This window comes from Spermophilus citellus (assembly GCF_964194105.1).
Source record: "Spermophilus citellus genome assembly, chromosome: 9".
NCBI lineage: Eukaryota > Metazoa > Chordata > Mammalia > Rodentia > Sciuridae > Spermophilus > Spermophilus citellus.
The window spans coordinates 21950999-21973749 of NC_138191.1; the positions used below are offsets into that span (position 1 = coordinate 21950999).

At 36.1% G+C, this 22751-nt stretch overlaps 1 protein-coding gene across 4 annotated transcripts in view; it reads right to left on the bottom strand.

Annotated features, from left to right (window-relative positions):
- LRIG2 (leucine rich repeats and immunoglobulin like domains 2) overlaps nucleotides 1-22751 on the bottom strand; it is a 157653-nt gene that overhangs the window by 27255 nt on the left and 107647 nt on the right. For all 4 annotated transcript variants that reach the window (XM_081306092.1, XM_081306094.1, XM_081306093.1 and 1 more), the window contains exons 2-11: nucleotides 14499-14564; nucleotides 11939-12013; nucleotides 11700-11834; nucleotides 10619-10762; nucleotides 10350-10493; nucleotides 9102-9245; nucleotides 8753-8896; nucleotides 5522-5602; nucleotides 4322-4393; nucleotides 3912-3980 (exon numbers count right to left, since the gene is read on the bottom strand). In XM_081306092.1, the coding sequence (XP_081162218.1) occupies nucleotides 3912-3980; nucleotides 4322-4393; nucleotides 5522-5602; nucleotides 8753-8896; nucleotides 9102-9245; nucleotides 10350-10493; nucleotides 10619-10762; nucleotides 11700-11834; nucleotides 11939-12013; nucleotides 14499-14564 (1074 nt within the window). The remainder of the gene's footprint in view (nucleotides 1-3911; nucleotides 3981-4321; nucleotides 4394-5521; nucleotides 5603-8752; nucleotides 8897-9101; nucleotides 9246-10349; nucleotides 10494-10618; nucleotides 10763-11699; nucleotides 11835-11938; nucleotides 12014-14498; nucleotides 14565-22751) is intronic.

Sequence of the window (22751 nt, forward strand, 5' to 3'; positions counted from 1 at the left end):
ATCACTTGTTTACCAATACAGTAGTTCACCTTCTTATCTATGGTTTTACTTTCCAGTTTGTTACCCATAGTCAAAAATATTACATAGAAAAATCCAGAAAGAAGCAATTCATGAATTTTAAATTGTGTGCCATTGTGTATAGCATGATAAAATCTCCCATTGTTCCAACCAGGACATGAATCATCCCTTTGTGTAGTGTAGCCACACTGTATATGCTATCCACTTAGTAGTCATCTTAAGTTATCAGATCAACTGTGTTATCATGGTACTTGTGTTCAAGTAATCCCTATATTACTTGATAATGTTTCAGAGGACAAGAATAACGATGCAAAGGAGGCACCAGGTCATAAACATGGAAGGACAGACAAACTTTGGTACTATGTGGCAATGTTGCAAGACATAAGAAAAAGTACAGTATAGATAGGTTTGGTACAATCCTCATTTCAAGCATCCACTGTGGGTCTTGGAACATATACCTTGTAGATGAGAGGGAATTGTTATATTTGTGAAAGAGACATTTAAGATTTTCTTTTGCTTGATACATGATCTTATGGCGGCTAAAGAGATATCTAGGGACTATCAGAGTATCTCTAAAGCCCATCTGAGTATAAATAAAATATTTATTCTATTTTCATTCAGCCATTTTTGTTTTCAGCCTCAAGAAGCTATTTCTATGGTCTCCAATCCCTTGAGAGCCCCCAATGGAGGACAGGAAGGCAGAGTTCAAGTGATTGAGAGGCTATAGTGGGAAAGAAAAGGTCTGACAGAAGTGGACTGAAGGATATAGGAAGTAGGGATTTGCAGGGGAGCCTATCAAATGAGTCTAGGGAAATGGAGAGAGAATTAAAGGTGGTTAAAGAGAAAGGAGAACAACAGCAATGAGAAGTGAGAATTTTAGAGGAGCTCTTAAGCTTCCCAAAGAGGCCAATGAAGTTCCAACAAGAAGGAGGTAGACAGAATTAGCAGAGCACATAATCGGCAGAGGATTCAAGAAGTCAGTCAGGTGACAGAAAGGTTCACATGGGACAGACTGAATCCAATAGGGGGAACAGACAGGCCTCTCAGAGTGCCAGGAAGGATTTCCAGCCCAGGCAGCAAGGGAATAATTAATACCCAAGGGAAAGACAGCCAGAAAGAAGACCTTCCAGTCTAGCAGATACAATTCAAAAGAAGTCTGTCATTCATCACAGCTTGTATCAGACTCTTAAGAATCAAAATCTCTCCTTACCAGCTTCAACGGACATTTGTCCGGAGCAATGGTTGACCACTCTGACTCACCATTGGATCCCCGATCAATCAGTCAGGAATGAAAACAAAGGCTTCAAGGAGTACACTTGGGGTCCTGGGTGAGAGGTCCGGGGGTCCAATGATGAATCTGATCCTATCCGAGCCACAGCACCAAAACTGTTAAAGAAAAAGTTACTCAATAATACTTGTTAAAGCATCATGGTAAAGCAGACTTGATATTCAAGACCATCTCGATAGGTATAGAGAATAATGCAGCAGGATTTTGCAAAGAGGGAGAAATAACTAGGTTCAACTGTAAATAACCATGGGCAACCGGGGATTTTATAGCCAAGAAGTAGATGGGGTCAGTAAATGGAAAATTATTAAGAAGTATAAAGAAAGGGTGGGGAACTAGAAGAAGTAGAAGGAGAAGAAGGGGGAAGGGGATTTTTGGCTAAACCAACCTAACAGGATTCTTGCTGAAGACAGGCCAGGGCAATCAGACATCAACTGGGAAATGATTTAGAACAAAAAACCTGAGAAACCTGATCAGCTATCAAGGGTACCCTAAGTTAACCACGTTACTGGACAGGTTACTACTAAACTGGTTTAGCAACTGGTAAAACTGATTTTACATAAAAGTACACAGTCCTATGAGATTGAAGAACCTGACTAAAGTTTGGTCAAGCAAAATCTTTATGACAACTCTAAATTACTAAATGAAACTCTGAAGATTGAAACTACAATATTTGCTTTCAGCTACTATCTAAATTATTTCTTAAATTGGGTTCTTATAACAGTTGTCAAAACTTTCTTGCTGGCCCTCAAATTATAATTGTCAAACTTTTCTTACTGGCATTCAAAACAGAGATAAAAGTTATTTGCAGTAAGCTATGTCCTAACAAGTTAACTAAGGCTAGGAAAAATAATTGAAAATATCAAGATATTCCACTACCCCCCAAAACTTTTTTTAATCTAACAGAAAATGATTTCCATAATATTTAAATTTTTATGGTTAATATTACCTATTCAACTTTTATTATGTGCCAGACTTTATGCTCAGCATTTTCTCAAAAACCTCCAAAGTTTCCTCAGGCATTTAGAAAAAAGAAAAATCCTTATTCCTCACAGCCTATTAGGACCCACATGATCTGGCTCCTGCTTTTCTCTTTGACCCCATTTCATTTATTCCTCCCTGCCCAGAAAGCCCTTCATCCAATATTTACATGTTTTGCTGCTTCATTTCATTAAGATCCATGTTCAAATGCTCAATTTTCACAAGAGACTCCTCTCACTACTTTATCTAAAATAGTAATCCCTGTCAATCCCCACACCTCTAACCTGGTTTTATTTTTCTTAAGAAAATTTATTACCTGATGGGATATTCTCCATCTACTGATTTATTATTTATCTTTCTTAGTAAAATTTATATAAGAATACTTCGCTTTGTTTACTATTATGCTTTCAGCATCCAGAACAGTACCTTACACAGTAGATAAAGAAAATTTTATCTGCATTTGGGGTAAAATTGGGAGTTCATAACCCACTTCAATCTAATGTATGAAATATGATATGTCAAGAGCTTTGTAATGTGTGAACAACAAATAAAAAAAAAAGAAAATTTTACTAAACAAATTATCTCATTTTATTTTCATATAACCCTGAGGGAAGTGCTATTTCCATTTTGAGAAGAGACACTGAGTCTCAGGCTGGACAATATATGCCCACTGTCACAGGCTGTAAAGAATACAGCAAGAATTTGAACCCATGAAGTACAAAAACTCACACGTTTCCATTTTATCTCAAATTGTGTCCAGAACCACTTTTCAAAATTCCCAGTCCACTATAAACCAATAATTACATAAACTACAACAAAAGTGTCTCAGTAATGTCAAATTATTCTAAGTTTCATAAAAGCTTACTTTAAATTTCTATCATTATCTTATTATGAATCAGTTCTGGTACCCAGACAATCCTATGTGTAGCTTCCAGACAAGGCAAAATAAATGGCTAGAGTCCAGTGGTTCTGACATCTGGCTGCATATTCAAATCATCAGAGATCATAATTAATACTAATGCCCAACTAGCCATCCCCATCCCCAGGAAATCTCTAAACCAATAAAAGAAATCATGAATGAAAAAGAACATAAAAATAAATTTTTCTATTGCAACTATTAATAGTATTTGAACGTTTTAGTAATTTGAGCAAAGACATCCTTTCTGACAATTACAACAAAAGCTTAGTTCAACTCATAAATTAAAGGACAAAATCACATTGATTCCTTAATTTTAACCCACCCAAGGGATAAGAATTGAGAAACATGCTTCTGGTAGTCAAAAACTGAAGGAGAAAAAAAAAAACAGTAGGACACATACATAAAGCACAGGGAGCAGTGCTAAGATTTCCTAATTATGAGCACAAACAAAAAGAGAAGGTCTTAGTGTCACACACTCTGAACTTTGCACTGATTATTTTTAAATTACAGGTAGGCACTAAAATAATCGAGTATTACACTTTCTTTTTCCTGCCTGAATGGCACACTTTTGGAAACATTTGGGTCACCTTCATCACACTTCAAAGCACGAGCATTAAAAAAAAAAAAAAAAAAAAAAAAAAGCACAAGCATGGATAGTAATCTGGTGATTTTTTAAAATTTATAAAAGAAAACACTTAAGTTACTTACAGTTCTTTCAAGTGAGTCTGAGAAAAAGCATTTTCTTGGATAGACATTATAGCATTGTTGTTCAAATCTCTGAAATGAAGAGAAATGAAACTACCAGTCACATTTCTACAATTAAGTTACACAAACACTTGACTTTTTGTTGTTATTATTGTTTTCTTTTTGTACTGAGGGTTGAATCCATAGATGCTTTACCACTGAACTATGGCCCCCGGCCCTTCATTTTTATTTGAAACAGAGTTTCACTACTGATGGCCTGGAACTTGTGAGCCTCTCTGCTTCCACCTCCTAAATCACAGGTATTACAGGTGTATATCACCACACTAGGCTTATATAAATACTTTAAATGCTTGTGACAGTCTCTACTAACAGTGAAGATTATTTATATAGTGAGTAAATTATGCAAAACTTACAAATGCTCAAGGGATTCAAGACCAACGAATGCTTTCTTTGTAATTGACTTAATCTGATTTCCTTGCAAGATTCTGAAATAAAATTATATTCATTAGACATTTACCTTTAAAATGTGAAAATAAGCTTAATATGCATTTTTTAAATATTTTAACAGCTTTATTGAAGTATAAAACTGCACATATTCAGAGTGTAGAATTTGATTAGAACAAGCATTTTTAAGAACTTATGAACTTATTAATCAATCCAAGCTTTTATTATTAAGATGCCGGAGTTCAATGAAATACTTCTGAACAACCATCCTGGCCACTAAGAAACTGGCAGTTTTCTTATGATTAAATAGGTTAAATTTCCCATTTCTCACTCTTTAACAAAAGATCATCAGGCCAAAGAAATTAAGCCAGTGTAAACATTTGGAGAAACTCTTCTCATGGAAGATCTAAAATCAACATGAGAGAATCTTCTTTCCTTCTTCTAGATGAATTAACTTATAAAAATTTCACTTGATTAAACATACTTCCTGTTCAACTATAGTTTCTCAGTGATCTCTTTTACTTGAATAGAAATTCAAGTTCTATAAGTAACTTCTCTAAGTGCTCACAGGAATGCTTTGCTAACAAAAAATGCCCCATTAAAAACAAACTACTTGACCAATGTGATCCTGCAATCTGTACAGGTGGAAAAATGAGAATTCATACCCCATTTGAATCAAATGTATGATATGTCAAGATCATTGTATTATCTTGAGCAACTAATTAAAAAAAACGTAGCTCCATAATCCTTTTTAATGAGATGTGGGATAAGTTATTACTCAAAATGCTTTAATATCTGAATAAAAATTTTGGCAGGGCTGGGGATGTGGCTCAAGCGGTAGCGCGCTCGCCTGGCATGCGTGCGGCCCGGGTTCGATCCTCAGCACCACATACCAACAAAGATGTTGTGTCTGCTGAGAACTAAAAAATAAATATTAAAAATTCTCTCTCTCCTCTCTCACTCTCTCTTAAAAAAAAAAAAAAAAATTGGCAGCTTAAAAAAAAAAATTGGCAGCCTAAAAAAAACAAACAAACAAACAAACTACTTGATAAATAACAAAGCTCCTTTCATTAACAGAGGGGCCAGAAGGTTCAGAATTTCTGACCATATCAAAATCCAATCACATTTACAACTGGTTCTTGAAAAGACACTTTTATATAAATACATACAATTTAGTAAGACTTGTGAGTCCAGCAAAGGCTTCACTAGCATCTTCTATGGCCCATGAAATTTCATTGTTTCTTAAGTCTCTAGAAAATTTTCAGGAAAATACAAGTTATGTTAGTCAACACAGTCATCATGCCATTGAGCGGGATCCTAGCAAGACAATGTTACGGTACATGTGCTAATTCTGATCCTTATTTTAACAGTTATTTATAATGAAGACCCAATTATACTTTAAAGGTGTATCTGTATAAACATGCAATACCTGATTCTCATAAGCTAAGAATTAAGCTGGGCATCCTGCTAATAGCACTAATCTTCCTAGCTAACAGTATCTAATTGTGTTAACATATTTAAAATTATAGGGCTGAGATTGTGGCTCAGTGGCAGAGCACTTGCCTAGTACATGTGAGGCCCTGGGTTCGATTCTCAGCACCGCATATGAATAAATAAAGGTCCATTGACAACTAAAAAAAAAAATTATGGATAGGGTCCTGCCAAAGAAGGAGAGTTTCAAGATACAAGGGATATGATTCAGAATAATGGGATTTCTGGGTGACCCAAGGCTTTCCCTGGGCCTTTAAACTTGAAATGGCTGACAAAGAATAATATCAATATAGAGCTTTATAGCTCAAGAGCAATTAAGCACACCCTCTGGGAACCAAGAATGACATACCCGTGTGTAGAAGAATCACTGTATTTTTTTTTTAGGAAAAAAAAAAAAACAACTATGGATCTTTTAAAATCTACTGCTCCATTCTCAGCTGGGAGATGCAATTATACCACATCACGTGCTGATAAAAGAAATATCAGTTTAAAATATTTAATCACTTTTGCTTCCTTAGGCCATTTTATAATAAAAATAAAGCACAAAGCTTTCTGCTTTGTAAGACATAAATCTGTATGAATAACAATAAGGAGGTAGTAGATCCTTCTTCTTGGTTACCCATCTTTACTTAAAATGAAAAGCTAACAGAGTTCATTTTATTTTACTAAGGAGTAAACACTGAAAGCACCAGTGGCTCTACTCCTCAGGTAGGACTTTACCCTCTCCACAATAAAGTATTAAGAGAAACCATGCACAAAATTGAGTAACAAATATACCTACTCTTTCTTTTTTTTTAATATTTATTTTTTGGTGTAGATGGACACAACACAATGCCTTTATTTTTATGTGATGCTGAGGATAGAACCCGGGTCCCGCCCATGCTAGGCAGGTGCTCTACCGCTGAGCCACAATCCCAGTCCTATACCTACTCTTTCAAAAGCATTGGGCTAAAAGCCAGAGTTTCTCAGATTTGATCCTTCATTCTGCCATAACTATCTCTGTGAGGCATTAGAAAACCACGTACTTCCTCAATTACTTTCTTAAACTTTAATTTGGGGGTACCCAGGGGCACCTAACCACTGAGCCACAGCCCTAGCCCTTTTTTATATTTTATTTAGAACCAGGGTCTTGCTGAGTTGCTTAGGCCCTTGCTAAAATTCGAAGGCTGGCTTTGAACTCACGATCCTCCTGCCTCAGCCTCCTGAGAAACAAGGATTACAGGCATACAATACTGCACCTAGCCCCTAAACTTTAAATCTAAAAGTAATCATCAGCAGTAGACTGAAACAATCTGTTTGCCATCCTTTGAATTATCAAAAAGCTGCAACTGCATCTGATATAAATTTCTGAATTTGCACTAATCTAGTTTCACCTCTGATAATACAGAAAAAAGGAATATAAAAGGAAATTAATTTTTTACTTTTCAAGGACAATTCTGAACAAAGTTAAAATATATATATTGGGCTGGGGATGTGGCTCAAGCGGTAGCGCGCCTGCCTGGCATGCATGCGGCGCTGGGTTCCATCCTCAGCACCACATACAAATAAAGATGTTATGTCCGCCGAAAACTAAAAAAAAAATAAATATTAAAAAATTATCTCTCTCTCTGAAAAAAAATATATTTATCTTTAATCGCTTTTGCTATATATACATATTGATATATATATATATATATACACACACACACACACCTGTGCATGTATACAAACATCTTCACAAAATTATCATGTTTCCTTCTCATTGATGGCTAGGTCTCACAGATGTGAGTCTACTTCTTTTCTGAAATCCTCAATGGTGAAACTAATGACCATAAAGTCCCCTATTCAAAAACTATTAACAATCTACAAACTCTGTAGAGTGTGGAGGCCCACACCTGTAATCCCAGTTACTTGTGAGGCTGAGGGAGGAGGATCGTTAAGTGGGAAGCCAGCTGGGCAACTTATTGAGACCTCTTCTCAAAATGCAAGACAAAGACCTGGGGATGTAGCTCAGTGGTAGAGTGTTTGCCTAGCATGTGAGAGGCCCTGAATTCAATCCCCATATCCCCTAAAAAAATTTTTTTCTTAATCTATAAATTCTACTAACTACTCTGTTTTCTCTTATTCTACTGTATGTTTGAGAATGCTATATTTCATTAAAATACCTCTTCATTCAATAAAATTATATTCCATGAAGGAAAAACATTTAACTTACAGAACCACAGGATTTTCAGGTTGAAACTGCCTTTAGCTACCACTTAATTCTAAATTCTTCTTTCATATATGAAGAAACAAACAAAAACATACCCAGGAAAAGCTAAGTGATTTTGTTCATTTCATAATAAAATACATGAGCTTTCATGTCAAATAGACCTGGGTTCTAATCCTGATCCAAACGTTTATAAATTATATGACTTTAAACAAATCATTTTCATCTCTCAGTCCTCAGCCACCTAATATGGAAAAGAACAGTAACAACCTAGTATCTGAAAGTTCCTGGTACTTACAGATAATAATTGTTAAGTTTCTTCTGCCGAAAGTCATGCAGCAAACTAGTAACAGAACAGAAAGAACTGCTCCCGCTATACATCCTGCATTTCTCAGAATGAGAACTGATATACAGCCAAAGTCAGAGAAACAAGAAAATGACTGCATTCTTGACCCCAGCAACTATGTTTTATAACACAGCAACTGGTTCTATAAGACAGGCTTTGCTATTTATGTGTTAACTCAGAATTAAAATATAAAATGAACTTCTCATGATAGAAAAAGTTGTATCTATGGATACCAAGACAAATAAGATTATTATTCCTATCATGGGCTGAGGGAAGGACAAAATATAAAAATATAACATACATAAATAGATCCCCTGATTAGTGGACTGAATTAACTTGCTTTATTTCATTTTAAACCAGAATGGATAAACTTACAGTGTCTGAAGATTGGAAAGAAACCTAAACACACCATCAGCAATGTGAGTGACTCTGTTATCTCCTAAATTCAATCTCTCCAGTAAACTCAGACCCACAAAGGCAGATTCATCCAAGCGAGTCAGCTGATTATAAGACAAATCACTAAAAACAGGAAACATAGAAGGTAAGGAATTCATTGTATTTTGGTTCAACTTACAAATTCTTACTAAATTTACATGGTAAATTTAGAGTTTTCAACAAACTTCTAGGAAAGAATGTTAGTTAGATCTCATTACTGGCCATGGAAATGATTTATTCCAACTATTCTAGTCTCACAGCCTCCAAAAAAATACCATCCAACACTTACAGTTCAGATAGTCTTTGGCAGAACTCCCATGCATCAGGGCTGATTCTTTCAATAGCGTTCTGGCTCACATACAGCTGCTGTAACATTCGTAAGCCATACAACCACCCCTTGTTCACTCGTGTAAGATTATTGTGTTCTAGTTCTCTGCAGAATTAGAGAAAAGAGAATATTTCAAAACAAAGCATGTCAATAGAAGTATAGTTTTAAATCTTCAATAAGTCTTTCTCAGAAAAACATATACCTTTGCTCAACCCAAGTGATACAATAAATCCTATTAAATAAATATTATCTTAAGATTCAGTGCTAGAATGTATTAAGATTGTCTAAAATATCAAATCTACAAAACCAACAAGCTAAGTGGTATAATACTTGTATTCCAGATTGTTGGGAGTTGCCTGGGCTCCAAAGACTAACCTCCCCATCCCCTGAGAAGAGCCGTCCAATGGGGAGTCCTGCTGACTCACATGATCCTTACCCACCAATCAGAAAGCACCCCATGCCAGCTGCCAAAACTATTAAATTGTTAAACTGTTTCAACAGTCAGACCACCCCCTGCTCTAAAATTTGCAGAGCTGCCTCATAAGGGCAAGCCTTGATCGTGCTTTCACAGATGAATTCTGATAATTTTCCTCAAAGAATTTGGGAATACAAACTTTTTACATAAGAAGTTTGTAAGAACGATGACAAAAATGCCAGTAAGCCTACAAAACTTAAAAGCTTTGTGTGGCTGGGCACAGTGGTGCACTCAGGAGGCTGAGGCAGGAGATTTGCGAGTTCAAAGCCAGCCTCGGCTAAGCAACTCAGTAAGATCGTATCTCTAAATAAAATACAAAATAGGGCTGGGGATGTGGCTAAGTGGTTGAGTGCCCCCAAGTTCAATCCCTGCCCCACCTCCCAATAAAAAGCTTTGTGTGAAAGCTGAGGGTGCAGCTCAGTGGTTAAGTGTGTATTTAGCATGTGTGAGACCCTGGGTTCAATCCCCAACACACAGACATACAGAGCTTTAAGTATACTTATTTCATCAAAGAACTGAGAAATTACTAATTTGAGAAATTACTAATTACTGTATAATTAAAGCAACTTTATTTATTTATTTATTTATTTATTGGTACTGAGGATTGAACTCAGGGGCCCTTGACCACTGAGTCACATCCCCAGCCCAAAACAACTATCTTAACCATTTGGTACAAAAAAGTCCCAGAAAGACTCCTTTCCTTAAAATCCTCTATACTAATTCTCAGTACTTACAATTCTTCCATATTATTCAAACCAAAAAATGCTCCATCCTTAAGTTTGCTAATTCCATTCCGCTGCATTTTCAAAGATCTTAAGGAGTCAAGCCCTTGGAATGTAAGACCTTCCACAATTTTAATCCTGTTTCTTTTAAGTTCCCTTAAATAAAAAAAAAAGTTTTACAGTTAGAAAATTGGTTTGCTGAATTGCTCTAACAATAGTCAAAAAAGAAAAAAACACTAGGAAAAATTATCTTCTAACAATCGATCCACTTAGTTACTCACAGGAATTGAAGGTGAGGTAGTTTGAAGATCTTAGGTGGAATCATACTAAGTCGGTTCCGGTTCAACTTTACCACTAATAAGGAACTGGATAAATTATCAAAGCAACCAGCCTCCAAAGTAGTTATCCTATTATTACTCAAATTCCTAAAATGAGCAAGACAACAGCAAAAGAAAAAAATTAACTAAAATAAAAATTCTACCACTGGAAAGCTGACCAAAGACTACGATTGAGTCCAGCTGTATCATTTAATTATATACAAACTTTACAAATCAATTAAATGCTTTATTCTTTATCTACAAAATTATTATGACAGGGTTGGGGTGTAGTTCAGTGGCAGAGCACCTGCCTAGCATGTGCAAGACCCTGGGTTACAACACCAGCAATACATACATACACACAAACACACACACATCACTCCTACTTCATTTAGGTTGGCATGAAGCAGTGTGTGTGAATATGCTTTGTAAATGAAATCAATGATATATATACAATCATCATTATATAGGGTAAACTGTTAAACAAACTACTTCCTATTTACCTTTTACAAAACTATTGACTTAAAAAAAAATTCAAGAAGTATATATCTCAAAAATTACCCTGGATGCCTACCAATATTTTCTGACCACAGTGTCTCTTTGTCTGGGGTGGGGGGGGCGGTGACAACACCAACAACCCCAAACACCCAACGTGAGCTTTGTTTCACATATACCAAAATAATAAGCCAGTAGCACGTCCCTGTAATACTAGTGACTCCAGAGTCTGAGGCAGGAAGATTACAAGTTCAAAGGATAGCCTCAGCCCCTTAGTGAGACCCTGTCACAAAATTAAAATAGAAAATTACAATAAATAACAGACATTTAAGGAAGATAGATACCAATAAACAGTTAAAATGCAATCTAAGGGACTGGCGTTGTGGCTCAGCAGTAGAGCGCTCATGTACAAGGCCCTGGGTTCAATCCTCAGCACCACATAAAAATAAATAAATTTTAAAAAGGTATTGTGTCCAACTACAACTAAAAAATAAAAATTTTTCTTAAATGCAATCTACGGCAAATCTAATTTAAATTCTATTTTACTTACAGGTATTTAAGTTGCATTCGAGGAAATGAAGATGCCTTGATTTCTGATATTATATTGGAGCTGAGGTCTAAACTCTCAAGAGCAGGGTAAAACTGGAGAGCCTCTGCATTTATTTCTGGGATTAAATTATGAACTCTACAAAACAAAAATTACATTGAAGTTACTGCCAATGATCCACCCCCCAAAAGCTATGTACTATTCATAATTTAAGTAAAAGATTTAAAATTTTAATTACTTACAATGAAAGTAGAGTGATATTAGATGTTGGTTCTCCAAAATATGGGATTTCTGTTAGCTCATTGTAATTCATTTTCCTAAGCAAGGGGAAAGAGAGATTTCAAAGTTTAACAAGGGAAATGCTATCTCTTGAATTCTTTACTAATACAAATTAGTAAAGACACCAAATTTGAAAAAGCCTATAACTTATGAGTTAGACTAAGATAAAATCTATTTGTTGAGAAATTAAACATTTTAATAAGAAATGCTTTTTTCAGGACTAGAGATATAGCTCAAAAGTAGACCACTTGCACAGTATGTGCTAGACCCTGGATTCAATACCCAACATGGCAGGGGCAGGGACTTTTTTCATAGTGTTGATTTAGTATTGGTACCAATATAAGAAAGGCTGGGAAAAATTTTTTGCACATTAAACATTTTCAGTACCAGCAAAGTTCTTTGCATTTATGACAGTCAAAATTTAAGGCTATTCTAGTTAAGGAGTATTGCTTAGGACCACAGATGAAATTAATTTGTCCAACCAATGATGGAACCTATGACTAATTTTACATGACATGACATGTAACATCATTCCCAGCAGCTCTTTCAACTGATTGTCTCAAATGTTTTAGGAACAAATTTAACACAATCAGATTTCATTAACCTGGTTTTCAATCACTGAACAACCTCAACAATATAGAATATAGAAAAGAAATCAGAAGTAAACAAGAAACCAAATGAAGTTATAAAGTATATGCATAAAGCTCATGCACTTCCCAATAAAGTGATTCCTGGCTTTCCTCAATGCATATTTTCAACTAACAAACTTGTCAAATGTTTACTCAATATCACAACAAATTAGAAACAGCATATTTGGGACAAGGGAGAAAACAATGCAGGAAAAACAATTCATGGCCAAGCCAAGTGGCACAAGCTTGTAATCCCAGCAGCTCGGGAGGCTGAGAGAGGAGGATCATGAGTTCAAAGCCAGCCTCAGCAATGGCAAGGCGCTAAACAACTCAGTGAGACCCTAGCTCTAAATATAATACAATACAAAATAGGGCCGGGATGTGGCTCAGTGGTTGATTGCCCCTAGTTCAAATCCTAGAACCAAGGGGAGGAAAAAAAAAAAAAACAAAAAAAAAACCAGAGCATAAAGAAGTTAGCCCTGGGGGCTGGGGATGTGGCTCAAGCGGTAGCGTGCTGGCCTGGCATGTGTGCGCCCAGGTTCGATCCTCAGCACCATATACAAACAAAGATGTTGTGTCCGCCGAAAACTAATAAATAAATATTAAAATTCTCTCTCTCCCCCTCTCTCTCTCTTTAAAAAAAAAAAAAAAAAAAGAAGTTAGCCCTGTCTATGAAGAAACATTTTCCCCCACAATACAATCTGCTTCAGTGCCAGCAGCCTATAGACACAAAGGCCAGGCAATGATTCAGGGTCACAGTTTGCTCTGGCATGGGACACTAGAATATGAAGCATTTAAAGACAAAAAACAAAGTTAAGGCCACGTGTGGAGGTGCACACCTATAATCCCAGTGACTCAAGGCTGAGGCAGGAGGGTCATGAGTTCAAAACCAGCCTCATCAATTTAGCAAGGTCCTAAGCAACTTAGTGAGACCTTGTCTCAAAATAAAACATAAAAAGGGCTGGGGATGTGACTCAGTTAAGCACCCCTGGGTTTAATCCCTGGTACCAAAAAACAAAAAAGAAACAGAACTAAGGGTGTCTGAGGGTACTTAGCTTAGTATATAACACAGGGGTGAACAGGCCCACATACCTCAATAGTTGAACCCTGGGAACATCAAAATGCAATAACCAGTACTCACATTTTTTTAAAAATCCCAAAACGATACATTTCATCAAAGGAAAAACTTTAGTTAAGAAGAAAATTAAGGGCTAGGGTATATAGCTCAGTGGTAGAGCACTAGCCTAGCATGCACAAAGCCCTTGGTTCAATCCCCAGCACCACACACACAAAAAAAAAAGGAAAATCAAATGATATCAACCACTATATTCTCAAATAATACCCCAAATCCTCTACCTGCTGCTTCCATCTCACATGATATATTGAGATATTATAACACTTCACATAACAGGGGCTGGGGTTGTGGCTTAGCGGTAGACCACTCGCATAGCACACGCAGGGCCCTAGGGTCAATCCTTAGCACCATATAAAAATAAATAAGTAAAATAAAGGTATTGTGTCCAACTACAGCTAAAAAATAAATACAAAAAAAGAAAAAAAAAAAAAAAACTTCACAGTTTCACTGGCTAAACTCTTAGCCAAAAAGAAAAAAGATAAAATTTACACTGAAGAGGAGAAAAATCTTGCTTTGGGCCCCAAGGAAGTAGAATAATACTTCTATACAATTTGCAACTCGAAATCACCAACTCAATGCCCAGAGAGTGTGATAATAACAAAGTCAAATACAACAGTTTAGGTTTTCTAACAATTTCTTTTAATTAAAAAACTTTTTTTCATTCAATTTTTTGGAAGTATCACTGAATTAAATATCCCAAATTCAAATTTTATTATATCCCTTCAAAGAATTTAACATTAAATTAAAAAAAAAACTTACACTTCCTGTAAAGTTTGTGATTCCAAGCTGATGTTCCAGTCAGATAACCGATTATGGCTCAAATCCCTGAAAGACGACAAAATATCACTCTTAGTTTTTTGGAAAGTAGACTTAAAAAAACCAATGGGTACTGGGAATATAACTCAGTGGTAGAGAGCCTGCCTAGCATACAGAAGACATACTAGGTTTGATCCCCAGCACCACAAACAGAAAGAAAAAAAAAATGTAACCAAAAAATTTAAAAGTCCTCTTAAATTTGAATACAGGCAAAAAGAAATGTTTATCCATAAGAATTCATCTAAATTTCAAAACAGTTATATTACTTTTTTTTTAAGAGAGAGTGAGAGAGGAGAGAGAGAGAGAGAGAGAGAGAGAGAGAGAGAAATTTTTTAATATTTATTTTTTAGTTATCGGCGGACACAACATCTTTGTTGGTATATGGTGCTGAGGATCGAACCCGGGCCGCACGCATGCCAGGCAAGTGCGCTACCGCTTGAGCCACATCCCCAGCCCCGACTTTTTAATTTTGTTTTCTTCTTTTAGTAATTAGGAAATACATTTACATGGTTCAGTAACCAAGGAGTATAAAAGAGAATACAATAAAGTCTCCCACCCTTATTTCCATCCAACCAATTCCCCTTCCCAATAACAAATGAAAATACTGCACACTGTTTCTTGTTCAGCCTTTCAGATATTTTATACATGTACCAAGAAATTTTTACAAATGGCAGAATTTACACATTATTGGTCCCTTGCTTCTTTTACTTAGTGAGTTTCTTCATCCCCTCGCAGTGGTTATATAATATTAGCTGTAAATAAATTGAAAGGTAGATTTCACAAGGCAATATGGTGAGCTCCTATATTAAAATTGGAGTTAACCACATCCTTCAGAGAGATGCAATCTTCCTACAAAGAGCTCTCTAGCTTCAGAATAATTACCCAATTATTACTCAAATTATGGTAGGATGATGACAGTGGCAGCTAATGTTTATTAAGTGTCAGGCAGTCTTCTATGCACTTTATTTAAATATATATGCATATGCACACATATACACATATAAAATTATCTAAATTCATACAACAGCTCCTTTACAAAACAATTACTTTGACAATCCTCACTTTCCTAATACAGAAAGGAGGCACAGAGAGATCAATAACTTGTCAATATAAGGTCACAACAAATACGTAGGGAACCATAAATTCAAAAGTCCATCTCACCTCCAGCAATCAGTTTGTTAGATATGGGAGAAATTTTACTGAAGTTAGTTGTACGTTTAAATATTTAAATTGGCTTTTAAAAATACAACTTGATGTTCCCTGGCATCTTTACAAGACTGTTGAAGTGGAATCAGGGCACACAAGCTGCCCAAGAGATGTCCTATAGGTTACAATATGGCAAGCAACAGGGACACACTAGAGAAAATGACAGATCAATTTGTCTCACTGTGACAACCACATGCAGTTGGCAGATGCATGCAGGTTTAAACGATGTCTCTAACGCAGCAGAACAATTTATTCTGAGCTAAATTCATGCCTGAGCATCTGGAAAATCTAGGTACTTTCATTCAAGAGCTTAATTTACACCATGATATAACTAAGGCTATGTTAAACCATCACTTTTTCACAACAGTTCTAAACAGTTCTTTTACTCCAAGATATCTGTCATGAAGTAGCAACTCAAAGATACTCATGAATACAGCGGTGTGATAGGAAACACAAGATATACACACACACACATATATGAATTCATGCCACATAAAAGTGTCATATTCAGGATTGCAGGTATAGCTCAGTGATGTAGCAAGTGTTTACTAGCACATTCAAGGCTCTGGGTTCAACTCTCAGCACCAAAAAATAAATAAATCTTATATTTGGATACTTTATCCAACACACACTTGCTACTAAACAACAAACAATTCCATAGAAGTGAAAAGTTTTGTTGTTTTGTGGCATTTCAACTATAGCAGAAATTCAACTGTTGTAAATATTCCATATTCTGCCCCAAATTGGCTGGTACAACAAATGAAGAGATAATAACATCTGGATGTTATTAGTTAGCATGGTGTTTACTAGATTCTACATACCATGACTGCTTGTATTTAGCAGCTTTTCCCCTTAAGAATTTGGGCTTTCATTTTAATCACAACAATGCATTTCCATAATGCCTTAAAAAAATCTCAATCTTCCTGGCAGCACAATTTTTGATCATACTTTCCCCCAAGAATTCTCCCATGAATGTCACTCATCAGTGACAATCATTTACCAGGCAATCATTTTTAAAGAAAACATAAAGCAATAAAAAATTAAGCCCAATTTTGGGGCTGGAGATGTGGCTCAGCGGTAGCGCGCTCGCCTGGCATGCGTGCGGCCCGGGTTCGATCCTCAGCACCACATACAAACAAAGATGTTGTGTCCGCCGATAACTAAAAAATAAAATATTAAAATTCTCTCTCTCTCTCTCTCTCTCCCTCTCTCTTTAAAAAAAAAATTAAGCCCAATTTATATGATATAAATAACTTTGTACTCAGTATTAGTGAAAACTGTCCAGTTATCTATTTGAGGCAGAGTAGTTTAATCTGTGTCTTTGAAGAAATGATGAGCTTTTTAACCAACCCAGAGGATACCTAAAATACTTTCAAGCCTCTCTACAGTATAATGTTGTTTTATGCTCTGAAATAGTCTCATATGTCAGCACCCTTCTGAAACAAATCTTCCTTGAATGAGATTTAACAATATTAGGGCCGGAGATACAGGGCTCACCTAGCAAGTACAAGGCCCCGAGTTTCATCACCAGTACCAAAAACTAAAACAAAAACACACTAAAAGTGAACTTCCAACATAATTGTATCAATTGGTATATACCAGTATAGTTGCTTAAGTTATCAAAATAGCAGATATCTAACTAGAATTATTTGACTTTATTTAATCATCAAGTATTCTTTTTCTTTTGCTGGTGCTTATTAGGATCAAATCCAGGGCCTCATGCATGTCAGGCAAGCACTCTACCACTGAGCTACATCCCCAGCCCCAGGTATTCTTACAATAAATATTTATTGGACCATATGCTATGCCCTGTGAGTGCCACAAAAACTGTCAATATTACAGTCTTTTTCTCTTTCTGAAAACAACATTTATAGTTCTCACAGACAGGATCATCCCCAAACTAGACAAATTCAACATCAATTTTATTATTTCCCTTCACTGGAAATGATTAACTTTTATATCTAAATTTCACTCTGGAATTTAATCATATGACATGTGCTAACAGGAGTATAAAAGCATTGTTTTTTTAATCCACATAACTAGTACTTTAAGGCACTAAAATAAATTTATATATATATATAAATTTATATATATATATCATATTGTCAATACACCAAAACATCACAAAAAGTAAGATGAAAGAAGTCTGTAAGATTATTTCTTAACTTCAGTAATGCATAGCAGACATAATCTTATTCCCATAAATGTCTTTCCTATTTCCTTTTTTTAAATACCAGGGTACTTTACCACAGAGCTAAGTCATTCCTTTTTATTTTTTATTTTGAGATAGGGTCTCACTAAATTGCATTCTTCTGGTTTGGTCTCACACATGAAATTAATCATTTGGATGGGTTGTAATAACTTAAATTGCTTTTATTTGCATCAACTGAGCATCCCAACATCTTTCATGACTGGAAAAATACAGAATAAATGAGTTGTGTCATTTACTTTGGCATAAAAAATATGACATAAGAATGTACTCAAAGCACTTTTTTTTTTTTAAAAGAGTGAGAGAGGGAAGAGAGACAGAGAATTTTTTTTTAATTTTTTTTTTTTTAGTGAGGGGGGGGAGAGAGAGAGAGAGAGAGAGAGAGAGAGAGAGAGAGAGAGAGAGAGAGAGAGAGAGAGAGAGAGTTTTTTTAATGTTTATTTTTAGATTTTGGCGGACACAACATCTTTGTATGTGGTGCTGAGGATCGAACCCGGGCCGCATGCATGCGAGGCGAGCGCGCTACCGCTTGAGCCACATCCCCAGCCCCTCAAAGCACTTTTTAAAAGGTCTGAATATGATGTGATCTTTTCTCCATTGGTTAAATGCCAGTTTTTCATTAGGCTAGAAGATCTTTAAAAAGTAAAATATATAGCTAGGTGCAGTGGTGCCACCTATAATCCTAGCTATTCAAGAGCCTGAGGTAGGAGGACCGTAAGTAGTAGACCAACCTTGATAACTCAGTGAGACCCTGTCTCAAAAAAAAAAAAAAAAATTAAAAGACCTAGGGATGAGCTGGGCACAGTGGCAAACACCTATAATCCCAGCTACTCAGAAGGCTGAGGCAGGAGGATCAAAGTTCAAAGCCATTATGGGCAACTTAGCAAGAACTTGTCTCAAAAGTAAAATTAAAAGCTTCAGGATGTATCTCAGAGGCAGAGCACCCCTGGGTCCAATCCTCAGTATCTCTCACTCTCTCTCACATATATACACACATAAAAGACTTACCCAGAGTTCTTCAGTGGAAGTTAATGTCCTATGTATGCTAAAGAACTAACCTGTTCACAACTAAAGGAACAAATGCAAATAACTTTTAAGCAGTCATTATAATAACAGCAGAAGAGATTTAAAAACTATAGGTAACTAAATACATAAATAATTCAATAAGATTGATTTAGTATTGCAGTGGTTCCCAACACTAATTTATGATGAAGTTTTCAGCAGTCTATAGTGAAATAAAAACAGTAAAGACAAAATTACAAATTTTCAAAAGGCCAAATTTGGCCAGACCTGGTAGCACACACCTGTAATCCCAGCATACCTGTAATCCCAGCATACCTGTAATCCCAGTTACTGGGGAGGCTGAGGCAGGAGGATTGAGTTAAAAACCAGCCTCCGAAATTTAGCAAGGCCCTAAGCAACTCGGTGAAACCCTGTCTCTAAATAAATACAAAAAGGGCTGGGGGTGCGGGGGCTGGGGTTGTGGCTCAGTGGTAGAGTGCTCGCCTAGCACATGTGAGGCACTGGGATCAATCCTCAGCACCACATAAAAATAAATAAAATAAAGTCATTGTGTTCATCTACAACTAAAGAAATATTAAAAAAAAAAAGGGGGGGGGGGCTGGGGATGTGGCTCAAGCGGTAGCGCGCTCGCCTGGCATGTGTGCGGCCTGGGTTCGATCCTCAGCACCACATACCAACAAAGATGTTGTGTCCGCTGAGAACTAAAAAATAAATATTAAAAATTCTCTCTCTCTCTCCCCTCTCTCCTCTCTCACTCTCTCTTTAAAAAAAAAAAAAAAAAAAAAGGGCTGGGGATGTGGCTCAGTGGTTAAGTGCCCCTGGGTTCAATCCCCAGTAACAACAACAAAAAAAAAGCTAATTTAATTCAATAGAATGGTCTTTAATTCTATTAAGTACATGTGTGTTAACTTCTTGGCGCTATTGTGAAATGACCATGACAACAAACAACTACAAGAGAGGGGTTCTAACACCCTTATTTGGCAAAACAAGAAGTTGACTATTGGTCCTACAATGTTTGCGTGTTCATATGTGCAATCAGAACAATGTGGAGCTAGGGTTGTGGCTCAGTGGTAGAGCACTCGCCTTGCATGCATGAGGCACTGGGTTCGATCCTCAGCACCACATAAATGTAAGGTGAAGATATTGTGTCCACTTAAACCTAAAAAATAAACATTAAAAATAAAAAATAAAATAAAAAAAAGAACAATGTGCTACGGAGCTCTACAACCACCTAGAGAATCCAGTCAAGTTATGAATAACGAAATAATATTTCACAGTTTCTCATACAGAAAAACAAGATAGTATTGATATAGGTTTTAAAAAAACAATATTGAATCCAGGTGTAAACTCCATGGTAGAACACTTTGCCTAGTACACACAAGGCCTTGGATTAGAACTTCAGCATCTCAAATCATAAAAACAAAAAGCAGAATTAACAAACACAACCATTCTAGGCATTTGCATTTGATCACTAATATATTTAGAACATCACATGAATTTTATTTATTTATTTTAGAGTGCCAGAGATGAAACTCAGGGCCTTGCGTATGCTAGGGAAGTGCTCTACCACTGAGCTATATCCACAGCCCATTGCATATGTCTTAAAATTCTAATTTGCATGAAGAAACCTAAGTGTATTTGGTTATTTTAAAGCTAATGGCAATTGCTAAAGAATGTTTCATTTCTCAATTTAAAATAACACAATAAGGGACTGGGATTGTGCCTCAGTGGAGGAGCACTTGCCTAGCATGTGTGAGGCACTGGGTTCAATCCTCAGCACCACATAAAAGTAAATAAAGGTACTTTGTCCATATACAACTGGGGAAAATTAATTAATTAATTAATTAATTAAATGACAATCAGCCAGGTGTGTTGAAGTAGGCCTGTAATCCCAGCAACTCAGGAAGATGCGACAGGAGGGTAGCAAGTTCAAGATCAGCCTCAGCAACTTAGCATGGCCCTAAGCAACTTAGCAAGACCCTGTCTCAACATTAAAAAAAAAAAAAAAGAAAGAAAAAGAAAAAGGGTTGGGGATGTAGCTCAGTGGTAAAGTACCCTTGGGTTCAATCACCAGTTTAAAAATAAAATAAAATAGCACAATCATGTCTTTTAATATTCTAAGAGTGCTTTAGCTAATGTAAGACTTCCATCCAATTATATTTCTGTAACAGAATTGCTCTCCAAAGCATTTCACTTCAACTGAAAATGTCAATTTCATTATAGGACATTTAAAATTTCTGAATGCCACTTGGCTTTAGGCAATTTGTCTTGATTAAACAAAAATAAAACTCTGATAAAATAATCTTACATAAAATTATTTTTAATTATTGTTTAACTACCAGTGTAGAAACTTAGAAAGTAAGCCACATTTATTCAATTACAACTACATGAAGGCATGTTGTTTTTAAACTTACGCTAGATTTATTCTGTCATAATCAGGTAGCTGTTCCAAGAATTTCTTAGAAAAAAGTACTTGCTACATAACAAAGATGCTGCACTAGGTTTAAATCAGACTACCATACACATGAGTGCCTTAATTTAAATCAATACAACCAGAATTAACTACAGGTATTACTATAATAAAACAAAAGAAATCATATTGATGGTGTGGTGGTGCATGCCTGTAATCCCAGTGGCTAGGGAGGCCGAGGCAGGAGGATCAAAAGTTCAAAGCCAGCCTAGGCAATTTAGCAAGCCCCTAAGCAACTTAGAGAGACCCTGTCTCAAAATAAAAAATAAAGGTTCTGAGGAAGTGGTTAAGCACTTCTGGGCTCAATCACTGGTATTTAAAAAAAAAAAAAAAGGTAAAGAAACCATACTATTATATTGCAATTCTGTTTACACTGGATACATTTTCTCAATAAATGAGTTAAAGTTTCTTTCCTATCTATGCTAATCAATCTGTAAATATATAAATACTTCTTAACCTCTGCAACAGACCTTCTATTTGTATTCTATTTTCAATGAAAATCCAAAAACCCCCATATTTTAATTGCATGCCAAAAAATTTTTTTTAATGATGACTTTTTTTTTCTTTTTAAGTAACTATTAGAAGTCTGTCAATTAATAATTGTGTTGCTCAGTATGTGACACAGAAATAACTGTATGTTGGTGGTTAAGAAACCTCATAATTACAGTTATTTAATACCTAACTTTTGTTCCCAATGCCACTATGCTGACTCAAGGCTAATGCACCTTTCTAAGAGCCACTGTGTAATATAGGCCTGTCAGAATTAAAATGCAGCAGTGGAGACTCCAGAATTATTCATTCAACCATTGTACTTGTTTCTTATATATAAACAAAGAAGCCTCATTTCTGAGTTGTACACCACAAGTAAAAGCAATGAAAACAAAGCATCACATTATTTTTTGGGAAAAATATACTCTTTCCCTTCTTTATAGTGAATCCTAAATCAGCTCAAGAATGCTACTTATGAAGATATTCTGGGTTAATCCTGGATCTCCTGATACATGAAGTTTTCAACCCTGTCAAGTATCAAAACTGCAACACGAAAGGAAACAATATATGAGAACTAGGGACAGAAGACAATTCATTTATCTCAGGTGATCCTGTATAAAATCACGTGCCTGCGGCAGACCACTCAAGCTGAGGTACACAACAAATGATGCAGCCCACGAGGGATCCGCGCTCAGCCCACCCCCCGGCCATTCCGCGTCCCTGGTGGTGCCCAGAACCCTCGAGCACTTAACATTAAACACCCTAGCCCACCTCCTCCCTAGCCAGGAAATCAGACTCC